Here is a 21,432-nt window from a genome sequence, read left to right as displayed (position 1 = left end):
TTACAGCTTGCATAATATTACATCATGCTGTTCTGTACTTTTAATTTAGCAATTTCATTTGTAAACAATGAGATCAGAGTTAGCATTTTACAAGAAATGATGAGACTTCACGTTCTTCTACAGTTCAATGCACTTTTGTGATGTCATTTTTCCACATTCACCATACATTGCATTCCCTTTCAAAGGCATTTAGGGGCAGATGATGTTTTCTCCAGCCCTGGATCCTCTGAACCAGCTAGTTTTCATCATATACTCATCACTGATGACTAATGCCATTGCTTTGTTTGTAATGACTATATAGACACAGATATCTGTTACCACTCAGCTTAGCCAGAAGGCTTTTTGTGGAGCAATGGATTAAATTAATGCGGGTGTCAAAAAAGCATCTTTCTGATGCTCATCAACAAGCAAAACAATCACAGTCACGCATGTGCTTTGATTTGAAATGAACCACCATGTAGATAGGCTTGTGGATGAAAAAGGTTGCCAGAAAAAATGACAAGTTTAAGATGTGCTTTTGTTAACCAAGGAAATAAGAGTAAAGCAAATCAGGACCCTCATAAAATGGTCTGTGGATTAAAATGTCATCACTACTGAGGGAATACACGGTTATTGGCCGGCAGATATGCTTTTAGTCGAAGAGTGAGCCTGAAATACTGCTGAGCCTGACTTTGTATATTGCCTCATGCAACAATTGATTGTTCCGAAGATAAGAAATAAAAAGATATCTGAGCATAGGAGTATATCTTATTTCTACATTTCCTTATCATATTACTCTGAATTTACTTTTGTATTTACAAAGAGATAATTCCCTAAATTCTTGGATGGATTATTTCTATTAAAACTTCTTCCTGTGAAAAAGCTGTAAAAAATGTAAATGATGCTGAATCATGAGAAGGAATTTCTTTATAAATGTGAAGCATATGAAATGTTATCATCAGCTATCCTGACTTCCCACACTTTAGAGCTGTAGTGTTTCAGATCTAGCTGTGGGGGGAAAGGAAACATTCCAATCTGGCTTTATTATAATTATTATTATTATTACAAAAATACTGTATGCTTTTCCACAGAAATGATACGCATGCAGGTTTTTAAAAAGTTGGGCATCTGCTCAATTTATATAAGAATGCAAGAAAATTCTAGAATAGCTGTTATGCAGAACTAATTACTGAAATTAATGGAGTTGTTGAATGTTTATTGGACATTAAACTCTTGGTGCTGAGTAACTTTCTCCTTCTTAATTCTGATGATTTTTTCAACTAAGGTCAAAGGTACTGTATCTAAACATAATCTTTCTGATCATAGTAACTCTAGCTGGATTTTCAGTTATAGTACGCGCAGAAGAGACCTCGATGTGATTACTATCACCAGTCTCTTAGTTAAAGCTCACATAAATAGATATATTTCTAAGGCAACCGATTCTCAGACACATTGCGAAGCTAAAAATATACTGTAACATAATGCAGAAAATCTAGATCATTCTTCAGTTACCTCTTGGTTGGATGATTGTAATGATGAGTCGGTGGATATATACACATAAAGAAAGAGATGATCCATTTTCAGTGAATGATTTCATGCAATTATGCTTTTCTCTTCCAAACTGGAAGATTATAAATAAAACACAGAATATACAGTATTTATAGAATTAGCATCATTGCATTAAGAGAAAAATAAACTGCTAAAACCTTTCATCAGATGACTTGGCATCTACTAGAAAACATTTCTAGCTGTTGTAAATGAGAAGGGGGCACATTTGAATAAGATTAGTTGGTAGATTAATCAGTCTGGCCAGAAGAACAGATTTACTGTCTGGGAGCATGTGAAGCCTTAGTCTCTTTCTGCTGTAATTGTCCTAACGAGAACTGCCATTTGTTTTGGCTATGCCCCCAAAAGCTTTCAGTTCAACAAGCAAAACCAGTCCTGAGTGAAATGAATCCTTTGGTATATAATCCTGTTTTTATCTGTTAGCTCTTAAGTAAGTAAGTTCAACTATTTTATTCCTTTAACGGAACCGTGTGGCATTTTCTTAGAGAGGTGTTTACATGAAACACAGTCTAACTTCCTGATATCTGTACATTCTGAAGGACAATAAACCACAGGAATGTATATCACCAGTGTTGGCACTAAAAACATATTGCTTCTAAAGATGGGTTTAATTACATAGCCTCAGACTTATTGTTTTTGTTATAGTATCCTTTAAAAAAAAAAGTTGTTGAAACCACAGATACAGTTGGGAAACTATATTATTGGCTTGGATGTTTTGGCAGCAGGTCCTCCTCAGAGGCAGTCTGTGTCGGCTCGTCTCAAGGGGGTGTAGATTAGTCATTGTTTTGAAGGATGAAGGCACTATGCTGTACCAGGCACAGTGTTTCAGCATGACCCAGGTGGGAGGAGAGCAAACCAGTGTTCGCATATTAACCCTTTCCTTACTTACTCGCATTCTTACTACCTTTCTTCTCCCTAAAGTATCTCAGGCTAGCCATGCTGACCAAGGAAGATATGCTGCTCCTATTAATGGTGATTTTAATCTCAGAAAGATTATAGTCCTGTCTGTGTAGTCTAACTGTCTTGTCCATATCAGTCCTTGAACCTGTATTTTACTGTATGTTACTTTGGGGCTTATAATTAGAGCAACTATTAGGTTAGTAACCCAATCTGTTGCTGAAATGAACAATAATAAAGCATGACTTGACCCTCGATGCGATATCAAACATCAACAGAACATGGCATTGATCAAACTGCCAAAAGTCTGTGCACTAGCACCATTAATGTCCTGTTCAGTGCTCATTGTTCTGTTAAAGTTATTATTCTTTGAGAGGTATTAAAGAGGATGATCATTTTTCTTCACTTGGCACATGCATACACTCACACTGATAAGGGAAGAGGAACTGACACACACACACACAAGCACACACACACACAGCAGATCCTTTGAGATCTCATACACAGCTCTCATCTGTCAACATGGCCTTATTTTCAGGCCCTTACAGCTGGCTAAAAGTCAAAATAAAATATACACTCCCTCGTCTTCACTGCAACTAACTAACAAGAAACTGGATTCTTTTGTGTTCTCACACAGTTTATGTTACAGTTTATACTAATGAGAAATGTGGCACTTTTCACAGCAAAGTGAACAAAGAGAAGTCTATGATGGTCTGTCATAGTTTGTAGTAACTTGGGATTTTACTGTAAATACCCCTTATTTCATGCCTGCAGGATTTAAACATAAAAGTGTTAAAGGAACATATGACCACACACCTTTACCACACAAATATTCAATGGTAAAATGGATTCTCGGGTATAAATCTCTTTCCCATGACCTCAAACCCAAGTGTTTGAGTCATTATTGAGTTGATGAAGTATATGAGCGTATGCCACACTGCAGCTGTGCTGTGGTTTTTGAAGCATCGTGATAAGAGAGATGGTTTTGTTTTGAGATGCATGCCTTTTAACCTCTGCTTCACATCGAGGTGTGTTGAAAAATCTCAGGCAAGCCAGAACCTGAATGCCAAAGTCAGCAAGGGAAGAGATTTTGAATAAGACCACACAATACACACAATACACACAATACCACAGAGGAAGCCAGAAGCCATAGGATGCAAAAAAACAAAAAAATTGATTCAATATCTGTGCACTGGGGTCAGGTTACAGGTCAGGAAGAGGCATGTAGAAGCCAAAAAACCCAGAAACTTTAAAAACCTTTAGACAATCAATAATATATTGCTGGATACATATAGAAAATGTGTGATTCTGTTTTGTGAAGTCCAGTGGAGATTAATGGGTAATAATGTTCCACACACCAGTCCTTGATTTTCCATGTTGCTTTGCGGTGATTTGACATTTCTTGGCCTGTTGTGATGTTTGGCATGACTGAAGAGGATATTGTCTGGCCAGTGAGAGACAGAAAAAGATAAAGAGAATGTGAGAGAGCCAGATAAAGAGATCTTCCAGCCATTTACATCAACAAACTCTGTTGTGTCCTGTCTGCTTGCTCTGTTTTCTTAAGGATTTTCAAGATTATGGAAAAACTAACCTCAGTTATTTTAACTTTATGGTCAAACTAATGCATGAAAATAGGGAAAATCCAGAAGCTTTGTGTTAATGAACACACTGCATGGACTGTAAGTAAGTTCCCTTAAGACACTTCAGCTACTTTTGTTCTATTTTGTTCTTTTAAACATGGAAAGTATTTAACATTTTTATGGTTACATGCTTAAAGTCACATCCGGCCTAATTTTTTTTCCCAGACAGTTTTTATCCTGTCTGCTGTCTGTCCTCTTTTACTTCCACTTTCCATGTAGGGTCTCTTATCTGTATCTTGGTGTTTAATTTGTTTGTCTAAACCCATTTAGATAAGAAATCAAGATGCCACATTAGCCACTGTTGCAAACTACTTTCATACATCAGTGAAGTCATCACATTTGCAGAGTTTCGGATAGCTCTTCTTCCGGTTTGTCCTTATGAAATCATCTGCAACTCAGATTATGTTCAACTGATTTCAATTAAACTTGTTTTGTTGCAGGCATTATCCATTTCTGAACATAGAAGGTGATGTAAATGCAAATATACATTCACTAACAGTCTCCAGCTGGTATTGACCTGGCAGGTTTGAGCCGCTCTCAATGTGACTCTACAGACTATTTTAAAATATCAGACAATATAATCCCTTTTTTTAAAAAAAAAAAATGCCTTAATTCCTGCCTCATGTCAATAAATAAAATCATATAATCATATCAATATCTTCAGAGCTTCAACCTGTTCAAGGTTATCCCTGGTTTTATTACTTTAAAGTGTGAAGTATTCTTAAATCCAAATGTTTCACAGTGTATCTGCATTATCGCAGGACACTTCATGGGTGTTTTGTGTTCAGTTCAGCTCAATAATCTGGAAAGTTTAGGATTGTGACATCGTAGGCGATTCGATCTTATCTTGGAGTGGCATCTTTGGTTTAACCAGTATGCTGATATGTACAAACTGCCCCCTGCTCACTACATACTGCCCTGTGTTTAAGGATTCAAGGTTTCCAAGCTTGGGAATTCTGTACCATTTTGTAGCCTTGTCTAAAAAGAGAGAAACAATTATGGTATATCATATGATCTCAGCACAAATAGATTTTATAAACATGATTCCTCTGTTTGAATATTAGACACCATCATGTTCTATTATGTTTATTCACTGCTTCCACTCACTGGCCCCAAACCTGTTACTGTATGTTCACATGTACCATACACAACTCTACACAACTCTACTTCAAATAAAAATATAACTAAAGTAAAATGACAGTAATTGAACCTCTTTACCTGTGTACCAACTCATTTAAAACAAAACCCTATAAAATTGTGGCCCTTAGAGCCTTAGAGAGTGCAGAATACCCATTATTTTTGTAGGAAATGCGCACCATTTGAAATACATAAGATGGTGTGTCTTTGTGTCTATTGTAGTGCTTCATGAATACAGCATAATTCACAGCATAAATATGAGTCCTTCTTCTTTATTTTCTGTCGTTGTTGTGCTCTTCATGTTTTTTCTGTGATGTTATCCTTGCCTTGTAAGTTTGGACTATCTTGTCTGTGTTTCGACATCTGCTCAGTGTACTAACTATCCACTGGATGAATTGAAATAAACACGCTTTGATATCGTACACTGGATGCTGTGTGATAGCTGTCAGTCATTCATACTCCACTTTCTTTTTCATCATACCTGTATGCTTTAAAATCTGCGTTTCTATACACTCATTCTTTTCTTTCTTTTAGTCCTTTTCAATTGTTATCAGGTGTTCTGAACATAACCCATCTGCACTGGGTGTGTTAGCACCAACAGCCACATATTCTTCATGCATAACGAGTCCCTTTATTATTTAAGAAAAATAATAATGTCTTTCCATGTGTATTTAGAGAGGAGTGGCAATTTTCCATGTTTGGACAGGGCCAGGAAACAGCTTTGTGGAGAGATTTTATTGTTTCCAGTCAATGAAAGGAAAAGTGTGACGTGGGGGGTGTTATTGAATCTCTGTGTTGGAGAAACAGGCGTTATTTTTCTTCTGAAAGATTGCTCAAGTGCTGTATTCAAGCCCACAGTGATGGCTATATGTATGTATGTATGTGCATGCATTTAGAACCAGACTACAACCAGGTTACCATGAGCTGATAGAATATAACTTAAACATGCATGCACTCTTGAAAAATATTTCGTAAGCATTCTCTACAGATGATTTCTTAGCGTGGAAGCCCTCTGGAAGGAACCCCTTTGCTGTTGGGCATCTACATAGAACTTCCCCAGATGGTCAGACTGATGAGGGTCTGTGTTTAAACTTCATCAACTTATTCATTCATTTAAGATGGAACAAGAGCTCAATTAAGCTTCATTTGTTTGTTTGTTTGTATCACAGTTGTAGCATAAATGAAATATATACTGCAGTCAAATCTGATTGGATAAATATGATAACATTTTAAAATGAAGTGAAATAAAAGCGGATAAATTTTGCTGCAGCTCTGACAATAGTGTTGGTTGTACTTCAGATCATATGTTTCTGTATCATTCCTATAGTATAACTCACTCAGAGGGACGTGTAATAATAAGGGAATAAAAATAACATGTTATATATGTCTGTTCATTGGTGTGGTGATTTGTTCAGTGAAGAGACATTTATTTCATATTTATGGAAGGAGTCTCCAGTGCCAGTGCTATGTAATGCTTAGGTTTCTGCCATGGGAAAGTCTTCAGGAATGAGGAGTTTGGACTTTCTGGTTTCTCAATAACATGACAATGTGTTTGTTTGTCTTATTAACTTCAAGAGGGAGAAAAATTAGAGCTTATATAATATAATTTATAACAGGAAGTAACTTGTTTGTCTGAACGTAATTATTAAGAGTTAATAAGTGTGTGTCAATAATCATTGTGTCGAATGTAATTGTTGTCAAATTGGTGCATAATAAGAGAAATAAAAGACTTTGAGATACATTGCTGATTGATTATTTTTTCATGACTGCCTTTTCATGTATTTTTAATTTTTTATGCAAAGAAAGTTACACTTAGGTGGTTAAAAAATAGCCTTATTATTTGTGTTCTTAAAAAGTTTTAAAAAGTTTTTATGTAGAACCTTATAACACAATGCAGCATATTTCCCAAGCAAACATTTTCCCAATAACAACTTAAAGAACCCCTTTATTCTAAGACTGCGGTCCATCAGGAGTCTCTCTTCGGTACTAGCGATTCCAGTACCAGAAGGAAATGCTGCAAAGCTGTTTTTTTGTGAACATTGCTGAGCCTATGAGTTTAACTCCATTTCATTTGCCCTGATTCAGTACTATTTGGTGTTAAAACCTTGGAAACTGATTCCTTTCTAGAGCTACAGTTAGGGTTTTGTTATGAAATGAATATATTGCAGCGTTCGACTGTCTGAGAAACCTGCTGTTTAAGACGTTTAAGAGTTTAACTCACTGTACTCTGACATTTATCTGTTTGTCGGAGGCTGAGAGGAGGCGGTAGTGATTCCACATTAAAGAAAAAGACTTCTTAGTGAACACACTGGAGATAGAGCCAGATGGGTTTAGGTTGGTTGCTGTATGAAAGAGAAAACATTCCATAAACATGCTTCATTGGTTGGATTCTGTCATAGAGGACACTGCTGGTAAAAAGAACCAAAAGTGCTAGCTGTGACAAATAAATCTGTGCCTGAAGGTTACGATTTAGACATTTCATCTCATCTCTTTCCAGGAATACACCCTTCAGCTCCCTAGATTAGGGATCCTAAAGGCCAGCTTGTAGCATCACTGTTATTAGCCAGATGCTGCTGTGTGGGAGCAGATGTCTCTTTTCTTTCTTTTTTATTTTTTTAATCTAAATGATTTAAAACTTCCACAATATGACTGTGACTTCCAGTTATCTGTCTGCTTGGAGCTTCACACACTTTCTTGTGGCTGGTGTGCACATGGGTTATGGGTAAATCAGGCTGTAGGGTTACATAGGATCTTGAGCGTGTTGTAAATTTTAACTCTTCCCATTCATCCTGCCCGTCTCTCGGACTCTCCTCGTCTCTCCTCCGCTCAAACACAAACACACTGACAATGGCTGATTTTAAATCTTTTTGGTGGGAAAGGTTTAACCTTTCAGTGTGATATCTCTGAGAAATGTGTGTATTTGGTGCTATGAAAAAAATGAGGCTTTACATCCATAAGAAACATTAAGCTATAAATGCCACTTTATTTCTGTTAGATCCAGGCTGAATTCTTTCTGCTGGTACATCACTGGCACTTTGTTGAGGTATAAGAGGAATAAATCATTTTAACTTTCATTTATTTTCCTGACAGAAAACTCATCATGCTTTATTTCTTACTTATGATAAGGTGGTCAGAGTAAAGCATGTCAAGTTGTAAATACTGACATTAGGCCAGCGGAGACTGGACATAGAAAATAAACAGAGAAGTTAAGATTTAAAAATTCATTGAATTCATAGCACAGGATAATCTTGGGAGATAATCACTTGCATGAAATCAGGACACTCAAAAGCGTATTGTTTATTCATTCGTCTAGACTTTCATGCCCTTCAATATGTCTGAATGTCTTTAGGTCAAATCGATTATGACAGGTGAGTATTATGTAAATCCATGACTCAGAGCCACTATTCCAGCAACAGTGACATGGTGACAAGTGACATTCAATTTAAAGATACCATCAGAGTCAATGCTTTGACCAGCTCCAGAGCTGTAAATGTTTGGCATAACCTAAGTTCTTGGCACAATGACAACCCCCACAACCCCCAGCCCTCCCCAAATCCACCCATTCCCGCATCTCAAATCTTACCCCAGACGTGGATCAGTGGAATATTATCACCATTCACTACATTTAATTATCCAGCAGTGATCTTATTATTGGACATTTAAACCACACAAACAATTAAAAATAGTAGCTGAAACTTGATAATCAGTTCACAGTGTCATGTCTTTACTAAGCTTAAACCCCCAGCCATATATAGAAGGCAGAGCTAAAAAAACATTCAGAAAATATTTGTGCCAAAGTGAAAGAGTCAGGGGAAAAGTGTCGGTGAAGCCACAATAATGTTATTTAAATGCTATTTCAAACTTACCAACGGACTGTGGGATGAAATGTTTGGTGTAACGATTTTGGTTTCTCCTAATCGTCAGCCTTCAAAGTAAAAATGTGGCCACAAATCTGCTGTAAGAGCTAGGATTAAAATTGCTTACTGGTGGTTTAAAGACTGACGTGAACGCAAAGCAGACAGCTAAATGATATCAGTGACGACATGTCTCGTCCAAAAAAAATAAAAAAGACATTATAAGTTACCAGAGCATTCAAGGTCAACAATGTGCAAATCTGTAAATGTGTGTGCTGTTGTGTGTGTGTGTGTGTGTGTGTGTGTGTCTGTGTGTGTGTGCAAGGGTGTTGCAAATCTTCTAACCACAACCCCTCAAGTGTTGGAATGCCACTTCTGAAGGTATGCACCTAGAAGCCTCCGTGCGGGGGTTTCCAGGACAAAAGCTGCCCCCTACTCCTCCCTGTGACACATTCTGGGCTAAAGTCCCAGCTCCGTCGGCCATGTGCGTGGATGCTGAGACTGCATGTAGGGCTTGAATCGGCATGGCAGGATCCGCTTCCTGGACTGCAGTGTCATGCTGGAAATGAGCATTGAGCATTCGGGGCAGAGCAGAACTCAATCTTCCAGCCATCATCAAGCAAGGCTTTGGGCAAGTAAAGCAAGTGCCATGCAGGGAATAAAGGTATTTGTCAGGCTGCCAGATGCTTCAGCAGTGTGAAATCAATGTCAAATCAAATGGAATGAGTGCCGTGATGTTTCAGCGAGCAGTGCAAAAGTTCAATGACAGTTGTGGGACATATTTAGAAAGCAGCCTGAAGCTTCATATTGCTGTCAGGAAGAAAACAAAGGGTGGGGGACTGACATGGCTGAGACTGAGGAAGAGTTTGTTTCATGTAAAAACAGTTGGTTGAAAATGTCAGTGAATCAGTGACCAATATAGGATGTGGTTTGTGTAGGACAGTTCCAGCTAATTAATATCTGATAATCTGGTCTGAGTTTTCCAAAAGCACAAACTGGTAGACTGGGCACCAGACTAAACAATAACAGATTATTTAGATTATTTTAGCTTTACAGAAGTTTAAGTTTAAGAAGATTATAACCCTTAATACAATGGCACAGTGGGTAGAATTACCATCTCACACCTCCACTGTCCCCAGTTCAATCCAGAGCTCAGGTTACTGACTATGTGGAGTTTCCTTCAGGTTCTCCAGTTTTTACCCACCCACCAACAACCTGCCAGATTGACTATGATAAATTGTCCATAGATGTGTGTGTGTGTGTGTGTGATGCCATCCACAGTATATTCCTCCTTCACACCACAGTGACCCTGAATGAATGAATGAATGAATGAATGAATGAATGAATGAATGAAAAAAATTGGTGTATTGTATGTTATCATAAAAGGTCACAGCAGCATACATCACCCTATCTGTAATAATATATTCATTCAAACCCACCCACTTTCTACATTTACTCCACTCTGTGCCATGTTCATACTTGCACCAGTAGTTTCCTAAAACACACAATACACTGGTCATATGCCCTGTTTTTATGCCTGCTCTATGATCATGAATATAGAGCCTGTTGGGAAATTCAAGGCTAAATTGTACATGATGTATAATTTTCACACACATTATTTTTCACACATTTTGTACATGCGGACTTTTCTCTTTTCTTTTCTTTTTTTTACATTTTCTACATTTTTTCATGTGATTCCTTTTTTTCACATGTGGTTTTATTTGTCATTTATTATTCACATGATATCACATTTTCTTCACTTCAAACAGGCAATTTCAGCTTGTAACATGTTGTAATATATCTTTATATGCCTTTCACAAGCGATCACATTTTAGATTTTACTAACATAGTCATATAAAAGTCACTTGGTCATATGAAATGTATAAGAATTATACTTAAGGGCATTGCTTTTTTATTAAAAAATATTCAATGGTCCGTTGGCGATGGCCATGGTGATAAATATACACAGATCAGGTATAACACTGTGAGCAGTGAGAGGTGAAGTGAATAAGACTGATGATCTCCTCATCATGGCACCTGTTAGTGGGTGGGATATATTAGGCAGCAAGTCAACATTTTGTCCTCAAAGTTGATGTTAGAAGCAGGAAAAATGGACAAGTGTAAGGATTTGAGCTTTGAGTTTGATGAAGGGCCAAATTGTGATGGCTAGACCACTGGATCAGAGCATCTCCAAAACTGCAGCTCTTGTGGGGTGTTCCCGGTCTGCAGTGGTCAGTATCTATCAAAAGTTGTCCAAGGAAGGAACAGTGGTGAACCGGCGACAGGGTCATGGGCGGCCAAGGCTCACGTGGGGAGAGAAGGCTGGCCCGTGTGATCCGATCCAACAGACGAGCTACTGTTGCTCAAATTGCTAAAGAAGTTAATGCTGGTTCTGATAGAAAGGGGTCAGAATACACAGTGCATCACAGTTTGTTGCATACAGGGCTGCACAGGCCAGTCAGAGTGACCACGGTGACCCCTGTGCACCGCTGGAAGTGGCAACAATGGGCATGTGAGCATCAGAACTGGACCACAGAGCAATGGAAGAAGATGGCCTGGTCTGATGAATCATGTTTTCTTTGACATCATGTGGATGGACGGGTGCATGTGCATCTCTTACCTGGGGAACACATGGCACCAGGATGCACTATGGGAAGAAGGTGAGCCAGCTGAGGCAGTATCATGCTTTGGGTAATATTCTGCTGGGAAACCTTCCATGTGGATGTTACTTTGACACGTACCACCTACCTAAGCATTGTTACAGACCATCTACACCCTTTCATGGAAACGCTATTCCCTGATGGCTGTGGCCTCTTTCAGCAGGATAATGCGCCGTGCCACAAAGCAAAAATGGTCCAGGAATGGTTTAATGACCACAACAACCAGTTTGAGGTGTGGACTTGACCTCCAAATTCCCCAGATCTCAATCCAATCCAGCATCTGTGGGATGTTCTGGACAAACAAGTCTGATCCATGGAGGCCCCACCTCACAGCTAACAGGACTTAAAGGATCTGCTGCTAACATCTTGGTGCCAGATCCCACAGCACACCTTCAGGTATCTAGTGGAGTCCATGCCTCGACGGGTCAGGGCTGGTTTGGCAGCAAAAGGGGGACCGACACTATATTAGGCAGGTGGCCATAATGTTATGGCTGATTGGTGTGTGTATATGGTGATGATTAACAAAGTTAGTATAGCCGGGGAACTCCGAATCCAGCAATAAATAAACATGTAGTGCACATCCATCCACAAGCCATTGTTGTAATATTTTTCACGTACTATATGTTAACAAGCTAAGCTGAGGTATAGGGATAGACTTCCATTTCTGGAAACTCCACCATCCATACATCACTCTGTTCTATGAAACACTTACATCCAACACCAAAAGTGTAAAATGTGAGTGTTAATGTTACTGCAATATGATACACTTCGACTGAGTTGTACACAAAGGAAGAAAGAAGGTGGAGCTGAAGATAAAGTGCCTGTACATCATACTAAAGTTCACTGTGCTAGCTGAGCCTAAGCCTTTTGTCTAAATCCAAATCATTTTTTAATGTGAGAAGTCTAAACAAATTTCTCCTCCACTTCATTTGGCCTGTAGAGTCATTGCAATGTTTTTATTAAACATAGTACTTGCTTTAAACAACATGATGAAAGATTTGTTCCATTCATATACTCAACATTGTTTCAACTCTTTATAAGCAGTTTTTTCTGAACAAATGTAAAGGTGCCCGGTTCCTTTTGTCTGTTTCCACAAAATAGCTGATGAAAAGAGTCGACCAGATCTGAGAGAGCACAGATTGTTGGAGGTGCATTCCACGTGAGCAGGAAACGCAGGAGCTACAGGAAGCCTGACTGGCTAAGAATAGCACTCAGTAATAGATTGGAGCCACACTGACAGGAAATTGTTTTTGCTAGCCATCCTGTACCTAAAGCCACGATGTAGCAATGTTCTATCTCAAACATGGACATGTGCTGCTTCTTAGGAGACATTGTACATTGGCACAATCAGATTTGGCATTTTGAATGACATGTAGGTCTGTGTAGATTATTATGCAGGACAAGACATGAAGCGGTCAGTGTCTTAGATGAAGAAATGATTCCCAGGATAAGAGCTTACATTTAACATTCAGTGCATTGATACAGAAACTTTTATATTTAGGTTGTATTTGCTGAAAAATAATTTAAAAAGACAACAATTCACAGTTGTTTATGAGGTATTAGAGGTCATTACATAACCTGAAAGAAAGATGGAGCACAAAGGGGGGATTTATTGAGAAAACCAAGTCATTTGCACATTCACAAAGCTGAAATTCTGCCCAGACCAAACGGCTGGCCTAGAAAATGGGGACGCACGCAACCTCTTGTGCATGTGCACACACACACACACACACACACACACACACACACACAGATACTGATTGACTAGTGATGTTTGCCAATGTGGAATGACGAACATAGTATTTGGCATAACTTATATATGAAACAGTTTTAAAGGCCTGAAAATAATAATCCAGGGTGAGCATTTACAAAGTTGTACATCACATTTAAATCCAGTAAACAATAATCTGTTCCATATATAACGTCGTTGTTCCCATACTTTTTAATAAAAGTGCCTAAAATAACTTTACATACGCACACTGAAACTTGGATAGATCAGAGTTTGTTAGTTATATGCATGTACCTGAAACACCACATGAAAGGGCATTGTCTCTACGTGACTACGTAGTATGGGAAGCCATTGGATTCATATACTGACAACTCTATAATTATTGGTGCCTTTGGTAAAATTGGTGCCTTTTATAAAGGAATACAACCGACATATTTTCCTATTTAAATATTTTAAGCTCATCTTAGTGAATATGAATGCTTAACTGGTTATTTGTGACTTCTTATTTCACTGAGAAATTAATATTAATGACACTGAGGCAGAATTCCAGAGGGCACTGGTGGGTTTAGTGATAGGTTCCTCACCTACCATGCAGAAGGCCCAGAATAGATTCCCAGCCAGTGCCCAAACCCCAGCCACTGGATGCAGTGCCGGTCCCAAGCCCGGATAAAATGGGAGGTTTGCATCAGGAAGGGCATCCGGCATAAAACCTGTGCCAAGTTGGACCAGTTGGTCCTCTGTGGTGACCACTCACACACGTGGAGCAGCTGAAAGATCAACAACAACACAGAGGCAGAAATCCCTTAGTTATTTGTGTGCAGTATTTGAAGGTTGGTTAGAGAAGCAAAATATTTGGGGCCACCAAAAATGTATCCTATACACTTAGACACCAAATCCATTTGGCAGGAGTGCCAGAAGAAAGTGTTTTCTTTTATAAATATAAGCACCTGGTGTTAGCCATTAAGGAAGAGTATTGACTGTTACAGGGTTGTATTGTGAGAGGAGACAAAAATAGAGCTTTTGACAACACACTCCCAAGGTGGATTTAATTTCCAGTAATAAGCATGGTTTAGGATGTCATGATGCAGCACAGTTTTCCACCAAAGCTGTTGGGAAATTTTTGTTTTGTTTACATGGCATTATGGACCTAGGATTAAAAAAGAAATGTGTCTGTCTGCCTCTGTCAAAAAGCGATACCTGGACATTGGTTGGATATTTGCAGGAGAGTGATCCAAAACACTTTTCCTCGCTTCAGTAATTGTGAGACATGTTATGGAAAATCATATACAATTTTTTTTCATAAAAATAAATGTATTTTTAAAAACAAGCAATGAACAGGCAATGTTGAGGTGTGAGAAAAGTAATTTCATAACATAAGGAAGCAATCTCTCAAAACTATTCTGTTTCACTCATTTCAACTTTATTGTCTTAACGAATATATAATATAATATAATATAATATAATATAATATAATAAACTGTGCTGTAACTATATAATATATAACTATAACTGTAGTAGTGGGAAAGGAGGTAGAGATAGACGTTTTATGTTTTTGCACGTTTTTAATACCTGTACACAAACTTCTAAATCAAATTCATCTTGAAAAATAAACTGAATGACTTAAAATACTTATAAACGTTATCGCTAATGACTTTTGTGCGGGAAATGGCCGCACATAAACACCCCAATGGCCTTCCATATAGTACCGCGTCTAAACAGAACGTAGGTGCCTTGGCTCCTCCCTCTGGCTCCTCCCCCTGCTCCCTCCACTCCCTCTCCAATTGCACCTATTAAGTGGCAAAAACTCGGGACGGAAAATGGCGACGGCGGGGAGCCGGACCTCGTCGTCGGGATTATTAGATTCAAACGAGTGTGGAAACGTTGGAAGTGGACCTCAGGGCGGTTGCGGTGCGCCAAGTCTTCCGAGCAGTCCCGGCACGGTGAAGAGAAACGCGGGGGAAAATGCGCAGTGGAGACGGAAAGAGCTGCGGAAAGTGAGGAGTGTGGATCTGGAGAAAGCCGAGAAAGCGCTGCATCTCTCCGCCGAGAGCGGCGCGGCTCCCATCGCCGCACAGCTCCACTACTTATCCGTGTCCTCTCCTGCCGCCGTGCAGGCCACTTTGTCCCAGCAAAGCCGGCATGTTCAGCACAGCAACTCACTAACTGAACATCCTCTGCTTGATAAAGGAAGCAACAATAGTTTGGCCACTGGAGCTCAGGAATTATCGAAAACTTCTTGTAGAAGCAGCAGCAGCGAGCAGCTCAGCTCTGAGCATGCACCTCCGGGAACTTCAGCCGGTGTGAACTCTGTACAACACAGGTGAGATTTCACTTTATTAAGCACATATCGCTAAACAAATGTGCTGACAAATATGGAGAAGTTGTGAGAATATGAAGGACGGGAGATGTTTCCGTTCGTGGAAGGCGCGATTGAATGTCCTTTCCCCTCTACAGCACGCGCTGGGTTAATGATCAGATTGATCCCTGAAATTATGAATGAAAACTGTGTTTTGTTGTTACATTCTCGTTTCCGGTTTTGTCATCTGTCTTGAAGGTGTATTTAAGGCTGTCTAGCACAGAGAGCAGTTTTATAACAGCAGGAAAGTTGCACACATGGGCTATTCAACCACATGGGCATGAATGGACAGACACTAATATTAGCTCCAGGATGTGTGTATTGACTCTTACCTTCTGGCTCCTAGAGATCTATGTGTAATAAAATATTGCTGCTGGTTTGGAGTAGTAACAGTATGACCGGAAGTGCTGAACTCGAGTCATTCATTTGTGTTTATTTTTAATTGTTTCATTTTTGTGTCTGATCTATTTTTATACTCATTTAAGCAAAGTGTCTCTCATCTAAAGAAATAAGGAAAATCGTTTCCAGATGGGATGAAATAAAACAACACGAGAGGACATTTTATTAACCCTTTCTTGCAGAAACTGAAGTGTTACAGCAGCATGATGGTGAGAATATAACAAGCAAGAAGACCGATCATTAATGTGACAAGAATACAAATAAATTGTACAGTATGTCATGTTGTGTAGTTAACAGGTATCATCAGAGCATGCTGTATATTAGAGGATCGTCCAAATAAGTGATCACGTATATGCTGTTGCAGGACAGTAACTGGGACCAGTACAAAGAAAAAAAAAAATCTAGTGCAATATCCTGTACACATCACTATGATAAGTGCTAAATTTTACAGAATCTTCTTTGCTGAATTTGTCTGATGCAGTCGCACCAAATTTAACAGTCACTGTTTATGAGTTGAGAGTAAATTGTTAATCTTCTTAATCTGGCTCCTAGTAAACGAACTTGTTGCCTGGGTTAATGTGTGTGTACGTCGTTACAGACTTTTCTTGCAGGATCAGCAGCTTTGTTGGTTTAATAAGAGCTTTCAGGAGGTTTTGGTCAGGTGTGTATTCAGTGTAGAGAAGAGAATCAAAGTTTCTCTAGACTTTGAATCCAGAACAAAATAAATATAAATCGATTTAATTTTGTTTATACTTCAGTTTTGTGTTTTCAATTATTTGCACTAAATTCATCCCACTGTATGTGTGTTGTTGTTGTTGTTGTTTAATAGAGAAACAACCTCTGTGTGACTTCAGATCTCTCTTAAAAACCAAAAAAAACGCACACACACACACACACACACACACACACAAAACACCGTTTAGGTTTTGGCATGTCCGTGTTAGTTGTCTATCTCTGAGCAATGGAGAGAGCACCTTAGTTTCTGTCTCCAGCCCTTTTTGCATGTTTACCTTAAAAGGAAATCTCACGTTAGACAATGATGACATTGGGTGTAAAGATTAATCTTTAAATATAATAAAGTGTCAGTGTTGTCACCTGTTTATTTCCAGTCATGTTTAGTGAATTTGTTTTGGTTTCAGATTTCTTTTTTGTGTCTGTATTAAAAGCTTACTAAATGTGAAGGCAGGAGATGGATTCTGTGTGGTTTATTTTTATAGGAGTTTACAGGGTTAAGGCTTAAACGGAACCATATTTGAGTCAGGTTGAATTCTGGGAGGAAAAATACTAAGAATATTCAGCAATAGCTTTGTGTTTGTTTTGTGATTTATTAACATCATGTATCAGTTCATCAGACTTCTTCTGCTCTGCTGGATTTGAGCAGAGGACTTGTTTTTCGGTTCTGTTTATTCACACTTGAATGTTAGAGCAGTAAAGGGAATGTGAGTCAGAGCAGCTCAGGTTTGCGTCAGTCACCTGATTCACTCCCTGTCGTGTCCCCTCAGGTGAGAAGAGGAGCATCATGCTCCCAAATGCCCGCCCAAAATGTCACAGGTAGATGCTTTCTTCTCGACAGGTGTTGAAAACGATCCAAAACCAGATGTTCTCCTGTCTGTGTGTAGTCTAGCGTTAGGGGATGCTCATCTGCTTGAATGCAGCCTGCGACGTCTACTCGAGAAAAGATCAAAGGAGGCCTCTATTGAAGCGCTGCGTCGGGTTGGCATAGTTTTAAAAAGGCTACCTTATTCAGAGGTCTGGCCTGCTTTTGTTTCCTTTGAAGGCTTCCCCCTTGATCACTGTAGGGACCGATTCGTTTGAAGGGAAGGGGTCAGTCGGCCACGCAGGGCGAGAAACGGGATTGCCTTGGGGTTTTTTTTTTTTGACAGAAACGACTCTTGATTGGCAAATTTAAATAACAACACCGTTAACAAATAACAGAGCTTGAGGTTTTGTGTATAAAGTTCTCAGTTGTGGTTCTGATTTAAAAACATTTTAGCTCGGGTTTTAACGTTTCAGCACGATTCGTTTCACGGTGGTTTGAGCCACAAGTTGTGAGCATGCTACCCCGGTGGTAGTGCTGTGGATGAAAGTTTCCGTTAGTGTACACTGAGCTGGGTGTTCCCAACCCATGGGATCGTAATTAATTTGTTTGCATTTCCAGCGGATGTGACAGGACTTCTGATGTTCTGGTTTACAGAAGGCAGCCAGTCAGATGCAGGATAAGATACCTTCACTGGATAGGAAAACGTCATGGGACTTTCGTCTAGCTAAATGAAACGCACTGTTATTGCGTGGTGGTGTGAAACTAAATGGAGGCGGTTTGTTGGATTAGAGTCTTAGTGGTTATAATGTCCTGTAGAGCAAGTTAGAACAATTGTTATTGCTTGTTTTTTTTTGTTTTGTTTTTTTTACATATCAGTCAGGTCAGGACATGTTAAATCAACATCACATATCAAATGTTTTCTTTCTCTTTCTCTCTCTCTCTCTCTCTCTCTCTCTCTCTCTCTCTTTCATTTCTGCTACTATTTAAAAATTGCTAAAGGGGTTTTGACTGGTTTAAAATGTAATGGTCTGGTTGGTATAAATGGGAGAACGCAAGGCATGCCTCTTGTCTTTGGCATCCACATCAGATTATTTGATTCTACTAAATGTGGATTATTTTGGATTTTTGTCAAATCACTTGCAACACCACAGCAGTGGTCATAAGAACAATACACAGTGAGGCTGGGGCTGATTTCTTTCTAGCCCAGACTGTAGATTCATCCAGACTTTTTTCATCTGACAGTTGTGCAGATGAAATGGTTAATGGTTTTCTACCACAGTGACATTCAAAATTTGTGGAGGAATTTTACATGGCGTGGGTGAGGGGCGATATGGAAAATAACAAAAAAAATCTTAAATATTTAAAAGAATTGTATAAGACCTGCCATCCTTGTAAATTTTGCTTTATATTTGAATGAGTGAGCTGGAATGCTAAAAAATATGCCAAAAAAAAGTATTTGTTCCCAATAAAAATACCAAATGAGCCCATGGATGTTTGACTCTGGAATGATCGACAGTTCTGTAGGTATTTTAACTCCCTGGAACCCCAGCCCCAATCATAATCTCTTCTTGATTTGATTCTGGCTTTAAAGAAGCAATTACTTTGATTTCTCTCTCGGTAAACTGAAAATGTTTTGAATTCATTTGAAATAAAAGTTCAGATGGTGTGGGTGGGGTGCAGGTTCTCAAGAACTAGGAAGTCAGCTTTATGGGGGGAAAAGTTTGACCATATCTAGTTTACCATGTTTGGTCTTCAGTGGAACATGACATGACCCCAGTAGGTCTTTATGGAAAAAATAATAATAGAGATTATGAATGCAGTTGCCTATTTGTCTTTAAGTGTGTGGGTGTACAGTAGTTCCCTCGCATCATTCCTGTTGTGCCATCAGCGAGACCTTGTGATTTAATCACATTGCTCAATATTAACAGTTCTGTAATAAAACAATAGATATTATACTTAAGTCTTTACATCTAATATTCCAGCCGGTCATCACGTATGAACAATTAAAGGAGATCTTTGTAGTTAAATAGACAGTAGATAAAGTTTTCATGAATTGTTTGAGGTTTTTTTTACACATCTCTTCAGCTTGTGCTCGTGTCATGTGTAAAGATGTGTGACTCACGATCATCACGCTAAGCAGTTTTGACAAGCTTGACTATAAAACCGACCTTCACTCAAATTATCTGTGGCTTAACATCTGGAGCTACACTGACTTTATAGACTCTGAGCTAGGACACACGGTAGGACAGATGGCTGCTGTCTTAAGTCTGGCACTTGGACCTGATGCAGGTCACTGGTGTTCCCTCGGGAAGCCTCTACTTATGAAAGTGATACGGTAAGAAGAATGTATGGAGCTTTATGAAGGGTTTTACTGGGTTTCATGAAGGCAGATTCACCGTGGCATGCTGGGAGGCTGATGTCAGGTGCAGCATGGTTCACTCTTCTGTTGTCTAGAAGCACAAACTGGCCTCACTGGAGTATAATATTGCGGCGGTGGCGTGTCTGAACAGACGCACAAAGTTTTCAAGCCGATCGAGTTACGGTTCAAGACGACGGGAACTAAAGGGTTGTGCCGTTGCATTTGAAGTTTTATTTGTGAAGGCTACATGCTAATGTGTATCATGAGCTGTTTATGGTGCTGTTGTCTGAAGTATTTGGTTGCTAAGTAGGCAAGGACAAGAATGTTCAGAAACTGAATTTTTTGGCATGAGGATCAGAAACAAACTTGTCTCTCTCCACCCGCTTGCACATGGGCTAAAACTATTTGTACTGATTTGTATGTTGTTTGAAGTTGGAATTTATGGTCATTTGGGTCATTTGAGGCCCCAGAAAATACCAGATATAAAAATCTTGTACTGAAACTGTGCTGCAGAAATTGCTGTACAAAAAAATCTTGTATTGAAATTATATATATATATATATATTAACTACAAGTTTGTAAGTTGATATATTTATTTTTATAAATGAGAATTATTGCTATCTGTAAATTACATTTGCATTACATTGCTCTCATACTATACTCATCTACACTGTGTATATTAAAATTCTATTATTATTATTATCATTTAGTATTTAACTAAATCAGTCATGTAAAAACACTGCTTATTTGATTCCAATCCTTTTTTTTTTAATAAGTGTAGTTTTCTTTGCATCATGTCCTGAACCAAATAATGTAGTTCATGTCTCTAGCTGGTTTAGAGTTCATCTAGCTTTTAGTGTTTTCAGTGCCATTAGAAGCACATACTGAATAGCAGAACCCTAATGTATGTGTTATGCACCAAAAATATCTGGGAATCGCCCTCAGTGTGCCATCTCGCCTGTAAATATAGCTAGTATTGGTGTGTAAAGATATTTGCCCTCATTCTGTCGAGTGGAGGTCTCCTGAGATTTGGCCTATTTTGTCTAACCAGTCAAGGCCTCTTCACGGTCACCAGAAAGTGCCTGTTTAAAGCCTGGGTTAGCTGAAACTCTCATGCCTGGACGCTGGCAACAAAGGTCTGGATATTTCCATGCCCGTTAGGCCCCGTCAGCCGACACAGGGGTCCCCCCGCCTCCCCTCATTTCTGTTTAGTTAGCAGCAGGACGAGGCAAGCTAGAGATTACATGTGAAAAGCAAACACACAGGTCCCTGAATAATCAGGCGCAGATTACTAGTTAAAACAGTACGACTTGCAG

The 21,432-nt window shown here is 39.0% G+C and overlaps 1 protein-coding gene and 1 long non-coding RNA gene across 2 annotated transcripts in view; one reads left to right on the top strand and one right to left on the bottom strand.

Moving 5' to 3' along the window:
* The window catches only part of LOC131366827 (uncharacterized), a 28,304-nt gene that overhangs the window by 5,231 nt on the left and 1,641 nt on the right, over positions 1-21,432 (bottom strand). The window contains exon 2 of the long non-coding RNA XR_009206862.1: positions 14,047-14,229. This is a non-coding gene — a long non-coding RNA (uncharacterized LOC131366827). The remainder of the gene's footprint in view (positions 1-14,046; positions 14,230-21,432) is intronic.
* The window catches only part of map3k1 (mitogen-activated protein kinase kinase kinase 1, E3 ubiquitin protein ligase), a 37,159-nt gene continuing 30,965 nt past the window's right edge, over positions 15,239-21,432 (top strand). Inside the window, exon 1 of the mRNA XM_058411660.1 lies at positions 15,239-15,782. Coding sequence (XP_058267643.1) covers positions 15,280-15,782 — 503 coding nt within the window. The 5' untranslated portion in view covers positions 15,239-15,279. The remainder of the gene's footprint in view (positions 15,783-21,432) is intronic.

The sequence above is a fragment of the Hemibagrus wyckioides genome, linkage group LG16 (genome assembly GCF_019097595.1).
Source record: "Hemibagrus wyckioides isolate EC202008001 linkage group LG16, SWU_Hwy_1.0, whole genome shotgun sequence".
Classification (NCBI taxonomy): Eukaryota; Metazoa; Chordata; class Actinopteri; order Siluriformes; family Bagridae; genus Hemibagrus; species Hemibagrus wyckioides.
The sequence above is the reverse complement of the archived record's forward strand: the minus strand, read 5'-3'. Positions and strand labels throughout refer to the sequence as shown.